At 45.7% G+C, this 21,695-nt stretch overlaps 1 protein-coding gene across 1 annotated transcript in view; it reads right to left on the bottom strand.

Moving 5' to 3' along the window:
• glg1b (golgi glycoprotein 1b) overlaps window positions 1–21,695 on the bottom strand; it is a 43,254-nt gene that overhangs the window by 9,125 nt on the left and 12,434 nt on the right. The window contains exons 2-19 of the mRNA XM_080843300.1: window positions 20,293–20,322; window positions 18,270–18,356; window positions 16,832–17,047; window positions 14,326–14,529; window positions 12,318–12,389; window positions 11,766–11,952; window positions 11,232–11,449; window positions 10,181–10,302; window positions 8,857–8,958; window positions 7,288–7,441; window positions 6,425–6,562; window positions 4,460–4,546; window positions 3,031–3,093; window positions 2,627–2,740; window positions 1,901–1,989; window positions 1,310–1,427; window positions 551–643; window positions 127–264 (exon numbers count right to left, since the gene is read on the bottom strand). Coding sequence (XP_080699426.1) covers window positions 127–264; window positions 551–643; window positions 1,310–1,427; window positions 1,901–1,989; window positions 2,627–2,740; window positions 3,031–3,093; window positions 4,460–4,546; window positions 6,425–6,562; window positions 7,288–7,441; window positions 8,857–8,958; window positions 10,181–10,302; window positions 11,232–11,449; window positions 11,766–11,952; window positions 12,318–12,389; window positions 14,326–14,529; window positions 16,832–17,047; window positions 18,270–18,356; window positions 20,293–20,322 — 2,232 coding nt within the window. The remainder of the gene's footprint in view (window positions 1–126; window positions 265–550; window positions 644–1,309; window positions 1,428–1,900; window positions 1,990–2,626; window positions 2,741–3,030; window positions 3,094–4,459; window positions 4,547–6,424; window positions 6,563–7,287; window positions 7,442–8,856; window positions 8,959–10,180; window positions 10,303–11,231; window positions 11,450–11,765; window positions 11,953–12,317; window positions 12,390–14,325; window positions 14,530–16,831; window positions 17,048–18,269; window positions 18,357–20,292; window positions 20,323–21,695) is intronic.

Raw genomic sequence — 21,695 nt, 5'->3', positions numbered from 1 at the left:
GGGTCACAACACCTTCATAAACGGTCAATCTGTAGATTAAATCTGGCAGACAAGAAAGCAGTGGACTTAACCCTCAAACCTCTCTCTTCTCCCCAGAGAGACAGGAGTATGGTTGGCCCTGCTCACCTTGATCATCTGCTTGCAGACACGCATGAGCTGGTAGTCCAGCTCAGGGTCCATCATCTCCGTCTCCTGCAGCTTGAAGATCTTCTGGTGGCACTGCTGGGACAGCTGCTTCTTGTTCTCCTTCAGACACTCGATCATCTGACAGGGGATGAGAGGAGCTTAAGGCGCTGGAGCACAGCAGATTATCTCAAAATAGAAATTATTATTTTATACACTCACACACACACACACACACACACACAATAACTGAGAATATAATGAGGATCTATGCACCCACAAAGTGCCTGTATTTCTGTGGGCTCAGAATGTATTTATTCTATGAGTTTCTCTGAACTAGCTCTGAACTGAAAATTCAGTTACAGGAATGAACTCCTGCCCTGAGTGGTGGGAGACACTCACAGGTGTGGTACTGATGCCGTCTTACCTGGGCATTGCCAAACTCCACACCGGAGCACAGCCTCTTGATGTCGTGCCGGCAGGAGTCATGGAGCTCCGGTTCCAGCCTAATGTCCTCAGACTGAGAGCGAGAGAGACAGAGAGTGACAGTGAGAGAGAGAGAGAGAGAGAGAGAGAGGAAGTAGAAAAGACAGAAAAAAGGGATGGCGAGAGAAAAAGAACAGATAGAAAAAAAAGAAGGTGATTGTGAGAAGAGAAGAAAATGGGAACCAGTGGTTTCATGGAGTGGGCAGTCTAGCTGCTGTTCACACCCACATGCAGGGGCACGCTGGGTGGGCTATGAGGTGGCCTAGAGCCCTTGATTGAGTCAAGGACAGACTGACAACTTCAGCTGCAGCACAGCGGTGTTGGGAGAGGGAGGTTATTTTTACAGTGAAGAGTGCTAGCCAGTGCCCCAGTCTCCTCTGCCAGGGCAGGACACATGAGAGCCCTGGGGTCAAGTATGGGCAGGTGGTACCATTGGCCTCAAAATTGTTGCTGCCTACGAGAAATGCAGAATAGCTCTCCCTGCTGCATATCCAAAGGTCAACCATCCAAGTCATCAAAGGGGCTTCTAAAACTTGATTTAAAACGTAAAACCTGTACTTTCTTTGCATTTCTACCTTTATATTATCAATAAAGAATTGATCAAAAAAAGGCTCCTAAACTGTGTGGGGATGTACAGCGGGGTTTGGATGGCAGGAAGGAGGCAGGAAGGAGGGGGGCCAGGGGGTGAGTTGGGACTCACCATCTCCAGCTCCTCCACCCGAAGCTGCTTGCGGCATTTGAGGGCGACTCGCTGCTCCTTCACATCCTGCAGCGTGTCGTTCCTCACCGTGGTACTCAGGCACACCACCACATCCACCCTAGGTGGGCGACAGAGTCAGAGAGAGAGAGAGAGAGAGAGAGAGAGAGAGAGAGCGAGAGAGAGTGAGTGACAGAGTGAGTGATAAGAGAGACGGGGTGACGGTGCGATAAAGAGAGTGAGATAAATACCGAGCAAGTAAACAAAAGAATGAGGGGGAGGAAAGGCTCGAGCCAGCATGAATGAAAAACAAGTGCAGAGGTCAGAACGAGGTGGGAGGTGGGGAGGCCAATCTGATGACTGCCGAGGCCCGGGAGTGGAACGTTCACACAGACCGGTGAGTCATCACTCACAACACAAAAGCCCTGGCTTGTTACTACCCACCTGAGAGTCTCGGCAGTAAAGAAAACATCACACCACGCAAATAAACTCAATACGGGTGAGTCACAGCAGATTGTTTGCAGTATTAAGTAAATCAGACTGGCAAGTTTACTGTAAACCCTCCAGCACAACACGTCTGCAACGCTCACTCACTTCTTCTTGATGTTGGGGCACAGTTTGAGGACGTCCTCCTTGCAGGCCATTTTAAACTTGTAGGAGAAGCGGAAGTCCTTCATTTGGACCTGTCAGACAAAACCAGAGGTGAATGATGAGGGTACTGGGAGGAGGGGGCCATGCTGATAGAAAAATAGTTCACACCTCAGTGCTTGCTAACCTTGGTTATCCAGTTTAGGGAACGTATCATTGAGAGAAAAGCACAGAGAGAAAAGCACAGAAAGACGCGTGCGCGCACGCGCACGCGCGCACGCACACGCACACGCACACACACACACCTGCTCCCAGCTAAATATATCAATTCCATCACATCAATTCAACCAACTCAGTCTGAATCCCATCACTTCAGATTAGGCTGGAAAACTCGATTCTCATGCAAGAGGTCAACCTGCCAGAGGACAACTGCTGCAGTCAGTAGTGTGTGTGTGTGTGTGAGCGCATGTATTTATTTCTGTACTGTATATATATGTACAGCACTGCACATTCTTCTGAATGTTAATGAATGGCATGCGAGTATGGTATTTGTATATCAGTGTTCTACACTGTGTGTTACTATGTTCAAGCCTGTGTGTGTGTGTGTGTGTGTGTGTGTGTAAGAATGTATGAAGGAGTATATATAGGTGTGTGTGTGAGTGAGTGAAACAGGTCTGCATGGGGGCAAGGTAGCCTCCATTTCTCCACAGTAGAAATGCCTTGTCATCTTACCAGCTGGAAGTGCGTGACGCCTACGGCACACTTGTCATTCATCTCTCTCTGGTGCTTGTTCCGCACCAGGCACTCCATCAGGTCTCCCGTGTCAATCTGATTATCAGCCACATCCTGAGAGAGGGGGAGGGGAGGAGTGAGTCAGAGATGGAGAGAAACGAGGAAGGGAATCATGTAGAAAAAAGACTGATACAAACCTCATGCCACTAGGCAACAGCAAAAAAAAGTATCTATTTTGGCGTAAATCTGAAACTACATTTATGACGAGGCATAACATGCCACTGTTGACTCAGTCCTAGATTCTCTGGAGCATTAAATACAAGGAGGTGCCACAAAGTACAAAAATAAACGGAGTCTAAACAGACAACCAACAGAGGCTGAGATTAGGAGGCTGGTGTACTGACATGGCAGTGGGTCTGGATGACTGGCTCACAGGCTCTGATGAGCAGGGCCTCAATCTGGATGTCCTGAGGAGGAGAAAACAGAGACAGTGAGAAATAAAGACTAGAGATGCATTTCCACAGCAAATGTAAATGTGATTGCGCCACAGCGGCAGTCAGCCGTTGCAACACTTCGCCTTCACAATAAATATAATCCAACAAGGTGCAGGGTAGTACAATAATGATATCTTGCTAGCTTGCTAACTAACTAACAGCTGTTTGCTAGTGAGCTTGGGCCCAACAGCGAACTAACATTAGTTGACAAATATTTATAAAGCAATGTCACTTTTTGGGCTGTTTATTGATTGCACACCAAAAAGACATTAATAGACACATGAAATTTCATATCTGACTTCTACTGCAGGTCTAAATATAATCCAAGTTAGCATTGGTTCTTTGGATTGCAGCTCAATAAGCATATGGCTGGTTCAGCGTTACTATAGCCAAATCTAAATCACTCAAATGGAAATGTTCTCTCTTATCTGCACATCTGAATATCTCTGCTAGAGACATGATGAACCAGGCCATTTTAAATTCACAGATATTATCTCAGTTTTTTTTATTCTGGAACAAGTTTCTGTTTGCCAGTAACCTCAACATGCTGAAGATTTGTGGAACTTTGAACTAAATGAATGGAACAAAAGCAAGTTCCTCAGCATACAGCTAGGGCATATAACTTAATAAAACTGAACAATATGTGATTGCCCAATCACATAATAATAAAACTTAAGAAGAAGAATCGCAAGTACATACAAATATAAAAAATACAGGGTAGAGGAAGAGGACGAGAGAGAAAAGGGAGGGCAAGAGAAACTGGCACAATGAAGGTAAGGGCTAGTAAGTCCCTTGTAAAGGACAGTGCTGCGCTGCCAGATTGCGTTGTCATTTGGAGGTGTTTAAAGCAGTCTTTATAATGTATGCATATAGGCTGAGAACACTTGTTTACAGTGTCCACATTCAGAGCAAGTGAAGCTTTTGAAGCTAACAAGACGGACCTAGCACACAAAAGTATACTTCTGTGATGCCAATGCCAAGTACTTTTCCTACTCAAAACGTTCAAAAACAAGCTTAAAGAGGGTGCCTGTTGATGTTCAAACGCTAAAGCTACTCCCCACTGAAGGTCACTGCCCATTCTGAGATTAGCCAGACGTCAGATTTTCTGTTGTCTGCACCCGCACGATAAAACAGTCGGAGTGACATTGTTGACAGTGACGTGTCAGTAAATCTCCAGGACTGGCAGCGATTCCTGCTGTTGGTTACGGAGCAGGCAGCGTCACTTGTAGTTTAGAACAACTTGCTTGATTGTGTGGACTGAGCTGCCAGTTCGTAGTGAAGCACTCTACTGATATTTGAAATCTTATGCCTGAATGGAGCAGTGTTGTGACTTTCCTACCTCTGATTCCAGCTCTGTCAGGTTTCCCACAACCTCTCTGCATTCAACTATCAAGTCCTCAAGATGGTCCTGTAGACACTCCAGCTCCTGTGGAACACATGAGCAGAAAGCCGCCAGATAATTAGAAATCACCTGCTTCTTAGGAATCTCTCACACTATAAACCCATTGGCGCCGGATGCTGCGTAGCGCAGCATAGGCTTTCCTGCCGGTTGCTGCGTAGCGCAGCATTTTGTACACGTGCTGTTTTCATGACGAATGCAGCGTATAACTCACTCTGGTTGGTTAAAATTACACATGGGATGGGTCTTAAGGCTTTGCTAAAGATCAGATGACCACCAAAATGAACTTTGGTTGGCTGAAAATCACGTCAATCAATCAGATAGCCACGCGATATTCTGTGCTTGTTTTCAGTGATACCATGCTGGCTAGCGAGAAGTAGCAGTGAAGAAGTAGCAGTGAACATGGAGTATTTTGATAGCGATGTCAGTGATTTCGACATAGATTTTGAAGGATTTGAGTCTGAGAGGGAGAAGGATAATGACTTTGTGTCAGAGGATCCATTAGATACGGCACAGGAGTGGGATTTTGTGGGCACGGAAGGAGAGGAGGAGGGATTCCAGGTGGACTGGACAACCGGCAATGATCTGGAGGTAATTATTTATGTTTTGTTTTCTTGTGCGATCTTCCGAGTTCTCTTCTCTTAGAAAACGGAATGGGCAGTAATGATAGTGGTGCTATAGCGATTACTAATGGTGATGATGGTTGATAATATATACATGCAATAATGTTAGTTATAGATACAATAATGGCATAATGAATAAATAGCATTTACATTTAGCAGACGTTTTTGTCCAAAGATTTTAGATAAGAAAAATAACGTGGAGAACTGTATAGCATAATACATCATAATGAATAGTAATACAATTATGAATAAATATAAATACTATAAATAACATTGATGGAACTGGAAATATACTATTCTGTTAGTGTAGCTTTATTGTGTATCCAACTTGAATGTGTACTCCCTGTCTGTGCCTCAAAGAGACCTGAACAATTGGCATATGAACACCTATAACCCCTATACCCTATAGACAGTCTAGTAGGCCATTGTCTTAGCACCAGCTGAGAGGGTGGGTCTCATAATAATACAATGATTGAATGCTTTGCCATACGTTTTTACAGATATCTCCATCTCCAGGATAACGTTGACCCCGCCATGGCTTCATGCTCCATGTGAACTGCGAGGCCAGCTCCACCCCAGGATGTCTCCATCCCTCTCCTCTCCTCCCTCCCCATTTCTCTTTCCCCCTCCCTCCCCCTCTTCCCCTCCCTCATAATGTTTGCATACTTGAAAATTGTATTTATTGTATTTTATATCATTGATTTATATTGTTTTTGTGTGTTTGAGAGTTTTTTACAAATGTTATTGTTGTTTGTGTGCTCAGGGAGCAGGTTTTAATAAAACCTGCAGTTCTTACCTTCACAATGCTTCTTATTTCATGTTTCTAAGTGCTACAGAGGCTTAGATATTAAGGTTTTTGTAGACGTTGACAATTCTTACTGTTTTCTCAGAAAACCCTCAGGAAATGAGGTACTTTCTCATAGAATAGCATAGGATTTAACAGGCGTTTTTAGCAGGCGTTTTAGGCAGAAATGGGTTAAGCACACAAAAATCCTTTTGGAAAGACACCGATAAGCAGTGAGCAGACAGTCAGCAGTGACGTAATGATCCACTTAGACATTTGACATTGTGCCACAACAGGGACTTGGCAATAGGTCTGAGAACAGTGGACCCAATGGCAACAATTTTAGGACGGCAAACTTGGAAGAAAAATAAAAAAAATACAGTGGTCTTACTTTAACAGACAGTGGTGCTTTGGTCTTCTAAGCCATCTTTTAATGCCAACATATCTAAGGCAAGTCACCTGTTCTGACTTCTAGCTCATCCTCCCTCGTCTCCTCACCTGTCCGGTCTCGGTGCGGTCACTGCACCACTTGCCCAGGTCGGTCATGCAGCGCTTCTGCAGCTCAGGCTCCAGCTTCACGTCCAGAGCCCTCTGGTGCAGGATCCGCTGCACCTCCACCTTACAGTCTCGTGACAGCTGGGCACACAGCACAGCAAACACTCATCAGCACATACAAAACACATGGGCATAAATGTGCATACATCATTGAGTGGCGAGAATAGACCTATTTGGTAGATTTAAGCACACACAAACACAAAAGTCTTTGTCATCAAAGACAAATGCCCCAATTAGTATGGACAATGTAGGCGAATGCTTTTAATCACTGATATTCTGAATGAATTATGAAAAAAAAACCTGAATTTCCAGATTTACAATCGTCAGTAATTTATAGTAATTAACTCATACCAGGATATTACGTTACAGATTTGGCTGTATTAGCAGTCATTGCCTGGGCTTGATCATTCATTATCATGGTTCACACAAGCCCCAAATTATGATATTGTAACCATGATTGGCTAAACAGATCCCCACACCATAACAGCTCTTCACACTTACATTCTCATCTGGATCAGGCTGTTAAATTCAAAAACACCAGCCGTTAAAGTTCATCCATTTCTAAAAACTTTAAAACCCCTTACATAATCTATGTTAATGAATGAATGTTAATCACCTTTAACATGGACAATATGTTAATAGGATATGTTAATTCACCAAGATGGACTAACTCCTCGCCTCATCCTAATAAGGTATATCTACACAGAGGAAGTGTGCAAGACCATAACGGACATGAGTCGCGTTAGCTTTAAGTGGTGATGCAGTGCGGCCACTGGATGCTCATTGGGGCAGCCGTGTCTCCTTACCCGTCTGCCCTGCTCCTCTGTGCGGTAGGCATGGCGATAGAGGCAGGAGAAGACGGCGCCCAGGGGCATGGACTCGCTAGTCTCGTTCCAGCCATGGGTGTGGCAGAGTCGGGATGCGTCGCTCTGGCACTTCTTGTACAGGATGGGGTCCAGTCTGTGAGGGGTGAAGAGGAGCGGAGCAGGGTCAGACCTGAGCACTTAAAGCTTTTTTCACACCTAGAGAGACACCTACACAATTCAGCAGCAAATCCATTTATATGACCTCTCATGACTAAGGTCACTGCACATAAAACTACATTACAGTGCCAATGGCACATTCAAGTTTTTAAATGTACATCTATTAAAAGATGTTTTTGTAACAAGTCTAAAATCAAGCATTTGACAGGAAAATGTGCCACATCTGTTCCAAATATACAGACTAAATATGTTTTGCGTTGATATACTCCTTTAACAGTGATATAGCGGTCCAGTGATCTCAGAATGTGGTTAATAGAGCAAGACTGTCAAATGTCAGGATTTGCAGAGATAAAAATCAGCAGCCACATTTCTGCTGCATCAACTAAGTGCAAACGCTGAAAACCACAGTGTCTAAAAGCCTGGCAAACCGGTATGATGTCTGACTGCGTCGTATGGGAGGACAGGCTCTACATAACGGCAGCAGGTGCACCAACACGTCTGTCTCAGGTGCACCACTACTATTTGGAGCCCAGCAAATGTTTCTTCTCAAACACCCAAACACGCTGGCTCACTGCCGTCACCTGGAGCTGCCCAAAGGCTGCACCAGGGCTCAGGCGCATACATCGACACAACACCTCGGCTTAGAGATGGGCTGCCAGCCCAGCAACCCACCCACAGAGAGAGAGAAAATCAAAGGCAGAGACAGCATTCAGACCACCAATTAAGATGAGTGCCGTCAGTCATAATGGGCAATTACACCGAATTGCCGCTTCAGAGTCGGCATATTAAAATCTACTTAAACGTAATGGGCTGTGAATGACGTTATGGGCAGCCGAAAGGGATTAGCGTTAGCGGCCAGTACAGTGGAGTGATGCACACACACACGCACACGCACACACACACACACACACACACACACACACAAACACACACTAACATACACACACACACAACTACAGAGAGCAGGCTTGCTGGGAGAGGAAGGAGGTGGGGCCCGGGCCAATCGGACAACTCATTCTAAAGCCTGAAGAGGCGCCACTGACAATTAAGCACTTGACACTCGTTACAGCATGGTTCATTTGAGGCATTCACAAACACGTGGAGATTTGATGAGCAGCTGACAGTGTGTGGGATCATTTAAACACAAAGACAAAAGAGACTGTTGTTGAACAAGTGCATCTAAACCAGTACCAGGAGATTTAGCTCCACGGGAGTTCAGCTCCAGCACCTTCTGATTCAGCACCTTCAGGAGCATGTGAATATGGGTGGAAGAAGTGCTAGCTCACAACAGCAATTAAAATCTGAGGAAATGTGGAACTACAGTCGAGTTTTAGTTTTAGTGAGTCAGGCGAGGTTAGCAGAGCTGGTATTGGGGGGGGTGCACCAACTCACTTCCAGTCCCTGGAGATGAAGTACTGCAGCTCCAGCAGCCGATGCTCACAGTCCTCCACCATCTTCTCAGTGTACAGGTGTTCCATCAGACATGACAGGATCCTGAGCAAACAAAGCAATACACATGGTAAGGATGTTGTTATGCGTGCGCACACACGCACAGGCAAATGCACACACACACACACACACACACACACACACACACACACACACACACACACACACACACACACACACACACTCAAAAACAGACAGAATTTGATGACAAAGATCACTGACTATGTTGACAGTGTTACAGTATGCTTTGATGCAAAGACAATTAGAAATAACTTGCACACAGCTCCCCTTAAGACCCTGGGGACAGTGCATTGCAGTCTTCCACTGCTTTGCTCCCATTCCTCTCAACTGTGACAAGCTCTTTAGCGAACGCAGCGCAAATACATCTCCATGTAGGGATCCTCATTATCCACTCTGCATGTGTGCAAGCAACACACACACACACGCACACACACACACACACACACACACACAGAACTGTGTGCCTCCACACACACACACACACACACACACACACACACACACACACACACACACAGACGAACACACACGCATTTGTAATCTGCTGATAGTGACAGCTTGGTCTGCCTCTCTGTCTCCTCAGGCCCAGATCATTAAGAATGCCGGTCACAGAGGCCCCTTCAGCTCAGCAGGGAGTTTTGTGAAAAGTTCACAGACGCCTGATGTCCGAGTCAATTGAATTCCGTTTCAGTTCTCTGCCCACCTCCCTTTGCAGCCCCCTACAATGCCCAACAATAATGTATTCATGGGAGAAGGATGTCTTTAAAAAGAAACCCCAAATAATTGGATACAGTCCAGCGCAGTAATGAGAGAACAAAAGCTGGTCGAGGATGCAGAGATCATATCAGCAGTGTGATACGGCAATTTAAGACCACTGGCTAATTTCAAGCCATGAGACTTTAATCAACACTCACAGCACCGTTTCAAACTAGTTTTCCTCACCACAGAAATAGCTATTAATTTCACTCCTCATTTAAACCCTCAAAAATATTGGAAAAGATTATTCAACTGCAGAAAACACCACCTCACCCCCACACAGCAAAAATATGATAGAAATTAACAAATCTATCCGAGGGAACAAACAACACTATACTCACACCATCAATAACACACACACACACAGGGGACATTTTAAAATCCATCAGAGGGAATAAACAACACTAGTATACTCACACCATACACACACACACACACACACACACACACACACACACACACACACACACACACACACAGAGGAACTCACATGGGGTCTCCGTTGCGGATGTGTTTGCAGGCGGTCTGGATGACTGACTCGCAGGCCTCGTTCAGCGCCCGGTCGATGCGGTAGTCCGCTCCGGGGTCGGCCGACTGGATGAGAGTCTGGAGCTGCAAGATACACAAGCACAGAGACTGTCTCTGCATTCCCCTTAAGGACTTGGTCAGCCTGACTGAGTGACAGTGAGACAACTCCCCACGGGTAAAGCTGGGGGGCTTGTGGCTGTAGCTTAGGGCTTCATGAGGTGGTGTTAATGGTGGTGGTGGTTACTAACAACTCAGGTGCAAAAAGAAAAGCAAGGTGTCGTTTCGACTCTGTGACAGCTGACATGGCCCAAAGTGCTGACTGCAGCCTGTGATTTCCCTGCTGAATACATGTGTCCCCTGCATGTGTGTTGACCATTAGTGGCCACAGAGATACATGTGACAATGCAGCCTGAGAAACGGAGGACAGAGTTGAAGGAGGAACATGTCGTGGAAACAAAGGAGGCATGGAGAGTGTGTGAGAGGAGCAGTACTTCAGTGTTTCTGCTCCCATGATCAGGCTGATTTAACTCATTAGGCCAGAAATTAGGCCAACATGCAAATCCAGATGGCTGACAAAACACTTAGAAGGACCTCTACTTTCTTTCACTTTTTCATCTTTCCTTTAATGATGACTTCTCCTTTGAGACCTGAACCATAACTCATTTGGTGTGTGTGTGCGTGTGTGTGTGTGTGTGTGTGTGTGTGTACCATATGGTTGTGTGTGTGTGTGTGTGTGTGTGTGTGTGTGTGTGAGAAATAAAGATAAATGAGATAAATGCAGTTTGATATCTAGGCTAACACTACTGAGTGTGAAGGTGAGCGAAGTGAGAGAGTGTGCCTTCGCCTGTCTCTGCGAGTGTGAAATATGTGAATACGTGCTAGACTGGATGGGTCTAGCAACAGTATGTGTTAGCACTCACAACGTCTTCAGATACAAACACACTAGAGGTCCTCAGACCACAGCGGCAGCTCCTGCAGCCTATCAACAGAGAGAGTAGGAGCAAGCTGCTCACCGCGTTCTGGCACATGCTATCCATGGCGGCCCCCTTCTCTCCGCGTGCCACGCGCATCAGGCAGTGCAGGGTGCGACCCTTACGGTGCAGGCCGGAGCAGTGGGCCTCAATCTCGCCGCGGCAGTGCAGCACAATCTCGGGGCTGAGCGAGAAGTCCTCCATCAGCATGCGCCGGTAGTCCAACATCTCACCCTGGCATTCACCATTGACTGTGCGGCCTGCCAAGTTTACACACGTTAAACACACATACACACAGGTCAAATAATGGCACTCCATCATTCCTCACATGATCAAGGGCCAGAATATTCTGAATGAAGTAATCTCAGGTGTAATCTAGACAATAACAACTCGGCGGAATCCCAATGAGGAAAAATGTTGGTTGTTTGAGACAGGTTGTATGAACACAACTTTGAGGAACAAGAATGGACAGAAAACAGAGAGGACAAAATATCTCTCTCTCACACACACACACACACACACACACACACACACACACACACACACACACACACACACACACACACACACACACACCTCTGTGTACAGCTGCCTCCAGGCACAGTAGAAGATAGGAGAGGCGTGCCTCGCGGGCTCTGGGCATGTTGGTGTCCAGGTTGCAGCGGTACTTCCTCAGGTCAGTCTTACAGGCCTTGGCCAGCGAGTAGCTGACCTTGTAGTCCTGAGCGATCAGCTTCTGCCTGGTGGTGAGGGCGTCTCTGCACTAAAGAGAGACCGCAGGCATGACAGGCTGACAGGCTTCACCCACTCAGACACAACACACACAAACAACGCTTACCCTAACACACACACACACAGGCAAACACACAGGCCCGATGCCAATGACATTCCTGTGGGTTTTCATAATAGAAGTGCGGCTCCACAGTTAACAGAGTTATGCACTTTCGCCCATCTTCATTTTTGTGGAGGCGGACGGAAGTCCCACAAGTAGCAGGCATATGATCTCAACACCCAAATACATGAATCAACTTAGAACGTAAGAAAGTGTGAACCCAGGCATCCTGGGCATTAATGTGCAAATTCAGAACAGAATTCAGAGACACAGGCAGGACAGATTAGAGCACATACCTTCTCGGACATGGCCTCCTCGAATTTGTGGTTGAACAGGCACTTGTACACTCGGCCCTCTCCAACTTGAGTCTGCAAGAGATCCGCCGACTCAATCAGTATGCCATAAATGCTAGGTTTCCCCCAACACATCCACAGACCCTAAAGTGAAGCAGTTCCTAGGGCAAGTTTGCAATCCCAAGCTGTACTGTTTATCTTTTAATGGTCTACGATTGAGCAAGTGCCCCGTTAGTGTATGTGACTTCAGCATGCGTATACACGTGTGTATGAGAGAGAGAGGGAGAGAGTAGAGTGCGCCTGAGCAGACTAGACTGAAGTGAGGGAGGGAGGCGGCCAGCGAACACTTCCACTGACACGACTTGAGAGGAGGTCTGATTGCTTCCTTTGCTCCAGGCAGTGAGAATATTCCGTTTGTTTGCTGAAGAACTCTCTAATGACCTATCCCCTCAACCAGCAGAAGGCAAAGGGTGTTTTCGTATGAGCACTGCATACAGACAAGTGGGTGTGCTAAATTATGACTGGCTGTGTTCAGCCGCAAGGCTATTCGGTCAAATAATCAAACAATGCCCTGAGGTCTATGGTACAATACTTAATCACGTTCCATATTAAATGGGCACTAGGCTCTATTTTTCATGCGTATGGTGTACTGGGCAACTGCAGAAGATTTCAAAAGAGTGAAAGGAAGAAACAGTAAGCCAGTAGTAGGCCGGCTAGGCTAGCAATTTCTTTCTACATGTTAAATGAAATGACTGAAATATTCAGTTCATAAATTGATACTGAGGCCAAGATCAAAGACCAGATCAGAACAGGACTTTAAAAATAGGTAATCTGCAGTTTCACAGATACGCCAAAAAAACATATCGACTGATGTAGTAACATATGGCAATTTCCTTCTGATCAATGATATTATTATAACTAAGTATTAGGGTTGATGAAAACACAGACATTGCCATTGACCACAGGGTAGCCATCTGGGGAGGATAAAATACTGTGGTTCTTCTAAAATTAAACCCATGAATAGATGTAACCATGCCAACATGTGGAAATCCACAGTCTGCCACACTGCACCTCCTCTGACAAATATTTTACAAATGGATGTCAATGTCGGGGAGTGAGGAAGGCTGTACAGCCACCCTCGCCTTACTTATCCTTAGACATGTCCTTGCCTACTCAGTGCAGGGGATACAAATTGCAGGCTGTGGAAAGGCAAATGCCAAACAGCACACAAATATATTCTTCAGTCTCTGCCACAATAGGGAGTTTGCTTGAGCTCATTGAGCCAAACGTCACCATGTGATTGCAAATGGCCTATTTCTGTCCATCACACTAGGTCTCCTGTGAGACGCGGTTTCTTTTGTTTGACTTCAGTGAACATTAAGCTGTATCTGTATGCACATGTGACCCGTGTTTGTGTGTGTGTGTGTGTGTGTGTGTGTTTGTTCTGAGGAGCATGCGTGTGAGGCCCTGAAGGACATGCTCACATATTCACACCAGACACACTGCAGCTGAGCCTCCTGCTCCTCCTGCTGCCCTGGTGTTGACACCCCCATCTCTGGGGAACAGCCGTCAACCCCCCCACCCACACACACGCACCCAACCCAATGTAATGTAATGATAGAGCCTCCAATCTGCACTGAAGCTCCTGGTAACACAACACACATCTGTGAGATGGGTCAGAAAATGTCATTCTTAAGAATAAACAGCAGTTAAGAGAAGATGTTTTGTGGCTAAATGATGTCTTTGAAAATATGAACACGTGAAGATACGAGCACGATTACATTAGTGTACCAATTGAATATCATCAGTTAATGCCCTACCCTACAACCTGAATTTGACCATATCAGAAGCATTCTTCAACCTGACGCTACTTTCGAAGCCTTTCTCCAGAACCTGCACTGACGCAGACTAGATAGCATACTCTGTTCGGGAAAAAAAAAAAAGGAGATTTCACGAAATTAGTTTTGTCAGCGTTCCAGCGGTTTGAGATTTCAGAAGCAGGGTGACGTACGTCTTCGCAGAAGCGCTCACGGTCTTCGCGGCAGGCGAAGTAGAGGTGGCGGTCCAGGTGGAAGTCGTCGGCCGAGAGCTCGGCCACGCGCATGATTGACTTCTTGCAGCCGTCCTGGATGGAGTGGGCCTGATCCTGCTGCTCTGCCTCCCGTACCAGGGCCTTCTCCAGGCAGGAGATAACCTCCCCCTGAGAGTGCAGGTCCTGAGAGAGAGAAAAATACTTTTAAAACGCTTTGATTGGCACATTTTTTCCCTCTTAATCTCTTAGTGCCAATGAACACCAGCAGTCATATTAAGCTTGTGTAGACCATATAGAATAAATAAATAACAATAACAGCTTTATAACAAAGAGAGGGAGAGAAAGAAAACTAAATTCAAAGAAAGACAGACAGACAGACAGACAGACAGACAGACAGACAGACAGACAGACAGACAGACAGACAGACAGACAAACAGAGAGAGGGACAGAACGCAAGAAAGAGTGAGAGGATGACGGCACAGACAACACTGTGTTGGGAACAAGGGTAAGACAAAAAAAAAGGGAAAGTCAAAGCGGAGTTGAAGCGGAGGAGTTAAAACTGTAACTGAAAATGTGACAAATGTGTTTTCAGTTTCTCTCAACAAACTCCAAGAACTTCCGTTTGAGCGAACGAGCGAGAACAAGGCAAAAAATAATCACACACTCAAAGACCAGAAGCAGGAGTTCCAACTCAGCCCAGTTGGAATTCAAGTCAAGAACACAAAACCAACTATGGGACGGAGTTACTTAAACCACGTCGCTGCAAAAGACAGAAAAACGGGACATGAATGGGAGAGACAGGAATTTGGGCCCTCCCTGTCTGGAGAAAGTCTAAACCCCATACCAGATTGTGCTCTGCTCCCAGACAGAGTGGGATAAAGCACAAGGATCAACTGGGATAACAGAGATAACTGGACTGGGAATTACGAAAGGATTTCACACAGGTGAAGACAGCCTGGGAGACGAACCACACGCTGGCAAGAGGCATTACTGATATACATGTATATATATATATATATATATATATATATTACACATGCCCTGACATGCAGAGATCAGCACACACACACAGTCACTCTAGGCCTGCTGCAGACATGCACGTATACATATTTGACAGATCAAGTGCTACAAGCTTGCTTGGCAGAGGCATGAAATGGAGACAAAGAATGAGAGAGACAAACATAGAACTAGAAACACATATAGAGAGTTGGAAAGACAGACAGGAAAGAGAGAGGGAGAGGGAGACAGAGAGACAGAGAGCTTGATAGCTTCCGGTGTACTGGGCAGCATGCTGGGCTGGCTAACCACACTTCTGCACCAAAGTATGAAACGTCTCTCAGCCACAGTCATGAGAGAATGTACACCGAGAGGAAGGAAGGAAGGAGAGGCAAGAAAACAGGAAGCATCTTTATTCAGAGTAAAAACTTAACAGCTTCTCTAACAGCTACATCACCACAATATACCAGCACACTAAACAAGGGCAAGCCTCTCAGCCTGAAAAAACACAAACTAGCTTATGAGATCAGAGGACAGAAAATGTGCTGGGAATGCTGTGCGACTAGCTGAAAGACACCCATCTACCTAAGCCCCGCACAGCACATCCACATCAGTACAGCCCACAGCCTAAGCCCCGCACAGCACATCCACATCAGTCCAGCCCACAGCCTAAGCCCCGCACAGCACATCCACATCAGTCCAGCCCACAGCCTAAGCCCCGCACAGCACATCCACCTCAGTACAGACCACAGCCTAAGCCCCGCACAGCACATCCACATCAGTACAGCCCACAGCCTAAGCCCCGCACAGCACATCCACATCAGTACAGCCCACAGCCCTTTCCTTCTCCACCTCACAATGCTGCTGTATAAAAGAGACAGAGGCCTCAGGTGTGGCGCCCTCAGGCTCATGTCCTTTATGCACAGGGTCAGAGTTCAACATTAAACCAATCTGATGAAGCCGAGTGAAGCCTGCAGCTCTGACTGTGCTGGGATATGACCCGGGGACTCGTCAATGATAAGGAAATCAATAATGACTTCCTTCAAAGGAAACCTCTGATGCCATCAATGGCTTCAGTCATGCAGCATGCCAAAGTCACTGCATCCATATGACTGTACACAAGGGAACACGCTCTCCATGTCTCTTCATGTTCATTATTTCATCAATATGAAAAACTAGCCAGACAAAAGGAAAGTCTCTCCCAATACTCAAATAATGAATCCAGTTTATTGAGTATGGACAAAGCACACACGCTCGCTTTTTTACTCTAATGAGGCTGATATGCATGCAGTTAACAAACATATATGCACATAAACGAAGCAGTTTTACACACGCGTGCGAGCACACGAGCACACGAGCACACGAGCACACGAGCACACACACACACACACACACACACACACACACGTTCCTCAACGTGTTCCTACCTGTGTACATAGGTGTGTTTGGGGGGGGGGCTTGGATACACCGATGTTGAGATAAAGCTCACCTTCTCTCCAGTGCTGATGCTGCCACAGTGCAGCGTGTTAATGTCCTCGCGGCATTTGTCCATGAAGCCGCAGATGAGCCGGAAGTCGCTGAAGATTATGGTGGTCATCTTGGTGACGTACTGGTGGCACTGCCGCTCACTGATGTTGCCTCGGTGATCCACCAGGCAGGACACCAGGAAGCCCTTGCCCTTCTCCTCTTCGGCGCATTCTTTGATCTGTAGGGGTGAGCCCCATCAGAAAAAAATATTTATACAACCCTGGACAATATCTGAATTTGCTACATCAGCCACGATGGAAGATCTTAGAAATATTTCTCCTTAAAACACAGTCACAAAAACCTCACCAGCCATTTAAAAGTTTGGTTACTTTGCGGTCATGGGGAATAATCTTTTTTAAATTAAATTCAAATAAATGATATCAGCTGAAACAAAGGGAATACCCAATGACATGGCATGGCTCTGTCAATTAAAGATGACGCACTGAGAGAGTGGTGAAAAATGATGCTGCAACCTCAACTGTCTGTGTTTAATCCACTGAATTAATACAGCAGCATTCCTGTCACCCTCTCACACTGTGAGACAGTGCCATGCAAAGTAAGTGAACATCAGTTTAGCAACTGATGCTCCTCTCATGAGGGACCTCAAGGTCAGTTTTTCTCCTGACTAATCTCCACCAGTCTCAATTCAGTGGGTGCCATGCCAGCCTGTCACTAGTAACACTGGATGAGTCATTAGCCAAACACCAGTGTGTTCATGACAAAGCCTGTGAATAGGCTGTGTGCTCAGATGCTTGAGCGCTGGGATTCTGTGATGGGCCCCATTGTTTGGGACGCCCACTCTCACATCAGTGTGTGCTCTTTGATCAGCGTGGTTTTCTGTCACCGGTACAAAGCACCAGGACAGCGGCACCTAACAGACCATTGCGTTGTTCGGTTAAGCAGATCAGTGTCCGGCCAGCAGATGTAATATGCATTTCTTTGAATGTTCTGTGTTTCTATGTAATGTATATGTGTCTGTCGATCTCTTCTGTGTGAGTGTGTGTGTGTGTGTGTGTGTGTGTGTGTGTGTGTGTGTGTGTGTGTGTGTGTGTGTGTGTGTGTGTGTGTGTGTTTGTATCAAAAGAGTGTTTTTTTATATGATTTTTGTTTCAGGCGAAGTCCAACTGATTTTGGGGGAACTGTACTTTCCACACCACTCTGCCCTTAAGTCAACAGCCTACATCTGACTCCATGCAGTTCTGCAGTCAGCTATATTAACTGTACACAATGAGCAATTAACCACAAGCTATTCCCCAGCAACACCCATCTCCTCACAGTGAAGATCAAGCGGCGCAATAGCCCCTCACTGTTAGCATTTCTATCCCGAGCATCTACAATGGTCAATACCATCCTGGACGCGAAACCCATTCAAAAAATAATGTGCACTTGGTCTTACTCACCTCACCGATGGTGCTTTTGCATACTTCTCCAGCCACGGACTCAAACTTGGGGTCTGTTGTCAGATTCAATTTGTAATTCCACAGCAGCTGAATGAGAGAGAGAGAGAGAGAGAGAGAGAGAGAGAGAGAGAGAGAGAGAGAGAGAGAGAGAGAGAGAGAGAGAGAGAGAGAGAGAGAAAAAAGATTTGAGAGATGGGGGGGGGGTGGGGGGTATCTCCCCATAGATATTGGGAGATCGTGGTTTTGTTTATGTGTTTTCTGCACTGTGCTGAAATAGGAACTGGTGGTTTTAATGATTCTGACTGGACTGAAGCGTGTTTCTCCTCTGAAGGGGAAGCTGCAGGCAGCCTGCAGAACTATGAGCAGTTTTTTCCTGACCAGCAACACCAAGGACAACACCGTGCTCCATACAGGGTTGATATAACAAGGCCTTAGAACTCAAACAGGCAATGCCCTAAGGGGTTCTGTGAAATGCCCCATTGCCTAGTTCTTACAAAGCTGGTCATTCAAAATCAAAGACTTCAGTCTAAACACTCAGCAAACATGCATTTTATTTTACAAAATACTTGCTATTTATGAAACTATTCATCCCCAGCAGGGCCAACAATGTAGTGGTTGCTGGCCACACCACACAGATTCAGACCTGATGAATCCATGCTACTGGCATGCAAACTCAAGGAAGCTGGTAGGTGGGTACGCTTAAGCTACAAAAGGAACATCTATATTTATCTTCAGACATCGCTTCTGTTTACTCAGCACCCTTTGAAGGGTCGGGTTCCAAAAGGTCATGCAATACACCATGGTGTTTTTATAACAAAAATGCAATAAAAAAGCATTGCTGCAAAAACCATGTAAAATCACTGAGGAATGACTTCCTGTGCCCTGTGCACTCAAAGGCCATCACAACAAAGAAAATCCTGACCCAAAACATTGTCCCAAGCCCACTGCCAACCTCACCCGGTCATTATAAGAGTCAGTTAATTAGACAGGAACAGAGTCGAAATGGATTTACACCTGAGGGAGTTAGGCGTAAAGCCTTGTATAATACTTACAGAGTGACTGGAACTAATTATTTGGTCCAATACCGTGATCATTTGAACACAATCCAATGTGTAGAGAAAGATTTTAATTGGGCTCATCCACTCCTGAACATGAGGAGGGCCAAACTCTCCCCCTCTGTTACCCTACTTGGCAGAAGAGAGAAGTGCCCCATCTTTTTGTCCTGGATATTGGTAATCCCATTTTTTGATCATGGCTTTGCAGACAGCTCCATATTTGTCAAATAAGGTGTATCTGCCAGGTTCTAAATTGTTATATGCCCCAGCTAGCACAGCGCCCACAGGGATCCATCATCTCAACAAAAAATAACCTCTCTACCCCTCTGCGGCTGTTAACATCCGTTAAGGGCAGCAGACCAGTGCCTTGAGATGAGTTTTTTTTTAAGAGGATGAATCACGTCCCATCGTCCTTCAGACTCCTACTGCCACTGCTACTGCTGAGGCTGCCTGCTGGACTAGGGCCCTTGATGCAGCGGTTTTGAGTTTTGTTTTCTGAGGCACACTGCCTCGTCGTGATCACTTACACACACACAGAGAAAAGACGGTCGGCCAGGGGATGATTCAGCACTCCAGTGAATGCGGCTCAAACCTTTCTACCAACCCTTGCTTAGTAGTTCTATCTTTGGAAAACAGGTTTCCATGCTTAAAACTCCCTCTTTTTTGAATTACTGAATATAAATTAGCGAATCAAAACAAACAAAAAGGCCTGAATCACTACTCTTAAATGACTTATCTTGGAATGTCCTCTGACTAATTGTGTGACTTTTACATTTATGTACAGTGAAAAGGCTGATTGATCCCCCTTTACGCCTATGAAGTAGAAGTGATAATAGCGTCATAGTGCACAAGCAGTCAAACAGCAGAGGGGTACAGTTGGACTTCCTCTAGGGGGGTAGTCTAACATGGGAAACAAACATTACTGAAGATTAGGGTTGATGATAGGAATAAGAGATTTGAGTACTTACATGGTTGCAGTCTGTTGCAATCTCAGTATCCTGGAAGGAGGGAGAGAGAGAAAGAAAGAGAGATCGGTTAAGATGCGACAAGACATGAAGGGTTCTAATGATCACTCATGGGGCAAGCTGTAAACCGCAAAAGTCTCTCCAGAGGACAAGCTCCCTCATCCTAGACTGACAAGAAATAAGGAAGGGAAAAAAAACTGCAAAAAGAGAGAGAGAAAGAGAGCGAGCGCGAGACCCATTTAACAGACTCAGACACAAAAATAGCACATCCACAAAACAAAGCATTATTTTCCCATTTTCAGCATTTCACATAAAACCAGAATGCATTTATGATGATCCAGTTCACAATTCAGTTTCGGGTTTCCTAAAAGGTAGATATTTGAGCTCAACAGCAGATCAAATTACACACTGAATGCACACCGAATATGGCAAGGCTTACACAACTCTACTTGGCCAATATCACAGACTGCATCATCTTGTGCCCACACTGCTCACATGTAGCGTTAAACAGACCTGCCCTACCAGCCACATTCAACTCATAGGTTTTAAGTGGAATAGGTGATATGGGCTGGACCCTAATATTTGACTATTCGGATAGTCGTTCTTTGGGTAGGTATTCGACTATAACGGTTGCTAACGTTGTTAGCACACTTGTAGCCACTAGTAGCCACTAGTGGAAATGATGGCACAGTTCTGACTGTAACACTGTAAATAATCAAGTGAAGCCAAGATGTTGGAACGTTAGAAGACAGCACATGTTAGAGAAAAAAATTGCGAATGGGCACAGACTATGTTTTATTTGGGACCGCACAGGAGACAAAGGTGCTATTAGAAATGATCCATGTCAGCCGAGAACAAAGAAATGTCTGACTGAGTCCTTCCCGAGTCATGCTCAGCTCCGAAGCTTTAATATCCATTGCTGAATACTCCCGAAACTCCGGAACTCAAAACATTTAATTCAGGACAGCCCTCCAAAAAGCACAATAACGTGAGGTCTACCAATGTAATGACCAGTATGTGCGTCTCCTCCATCTGGCTCTAAATGTCATTGCTGCCACTAATGATCCCCCCATCCTCATTTCCAATCACACATGAGCACCTTACCGACTCGCTGACATCATCATTACGTGCCCATTACGCAAGTGCCGAATGAGTCATCCGGAGCATGAGTGGGGGGCTGGGGAGGTTGAGGACAGATTCGGCCAAGACACTCAGACCACATATAAACAACAGTCAGATATAGTCCTAGGTCACCCTTATCCCACAGTATTTGTCCAGATGTAGTTTTGGAGGACAAAAGAAAACAAATCTAAAAGGCTGTGAAATCCATGAGGTCTTCCATCATTCCGTCAATATGTTCTAAACCTGTAAATGCTTCAGAAATGCTTCAGACGGAATCAGATGGT

Source organism: Sprattus sprattus (genome assembly GCF_963457725.1).
Source record: "Sprattus sprattus genome assembly, chromosome: 8".
Lineage (NCBI taxonomy): Eukaryota > Metazoa > Chordata > Actinopteri > Clupeiformes > Clupeidae > Sprattus > Sprattus sprattus.
Note: the sequence above shows the minus strand (reverse complement) of the source record. Positions and strands in the feature narration are given on the sequence as shown.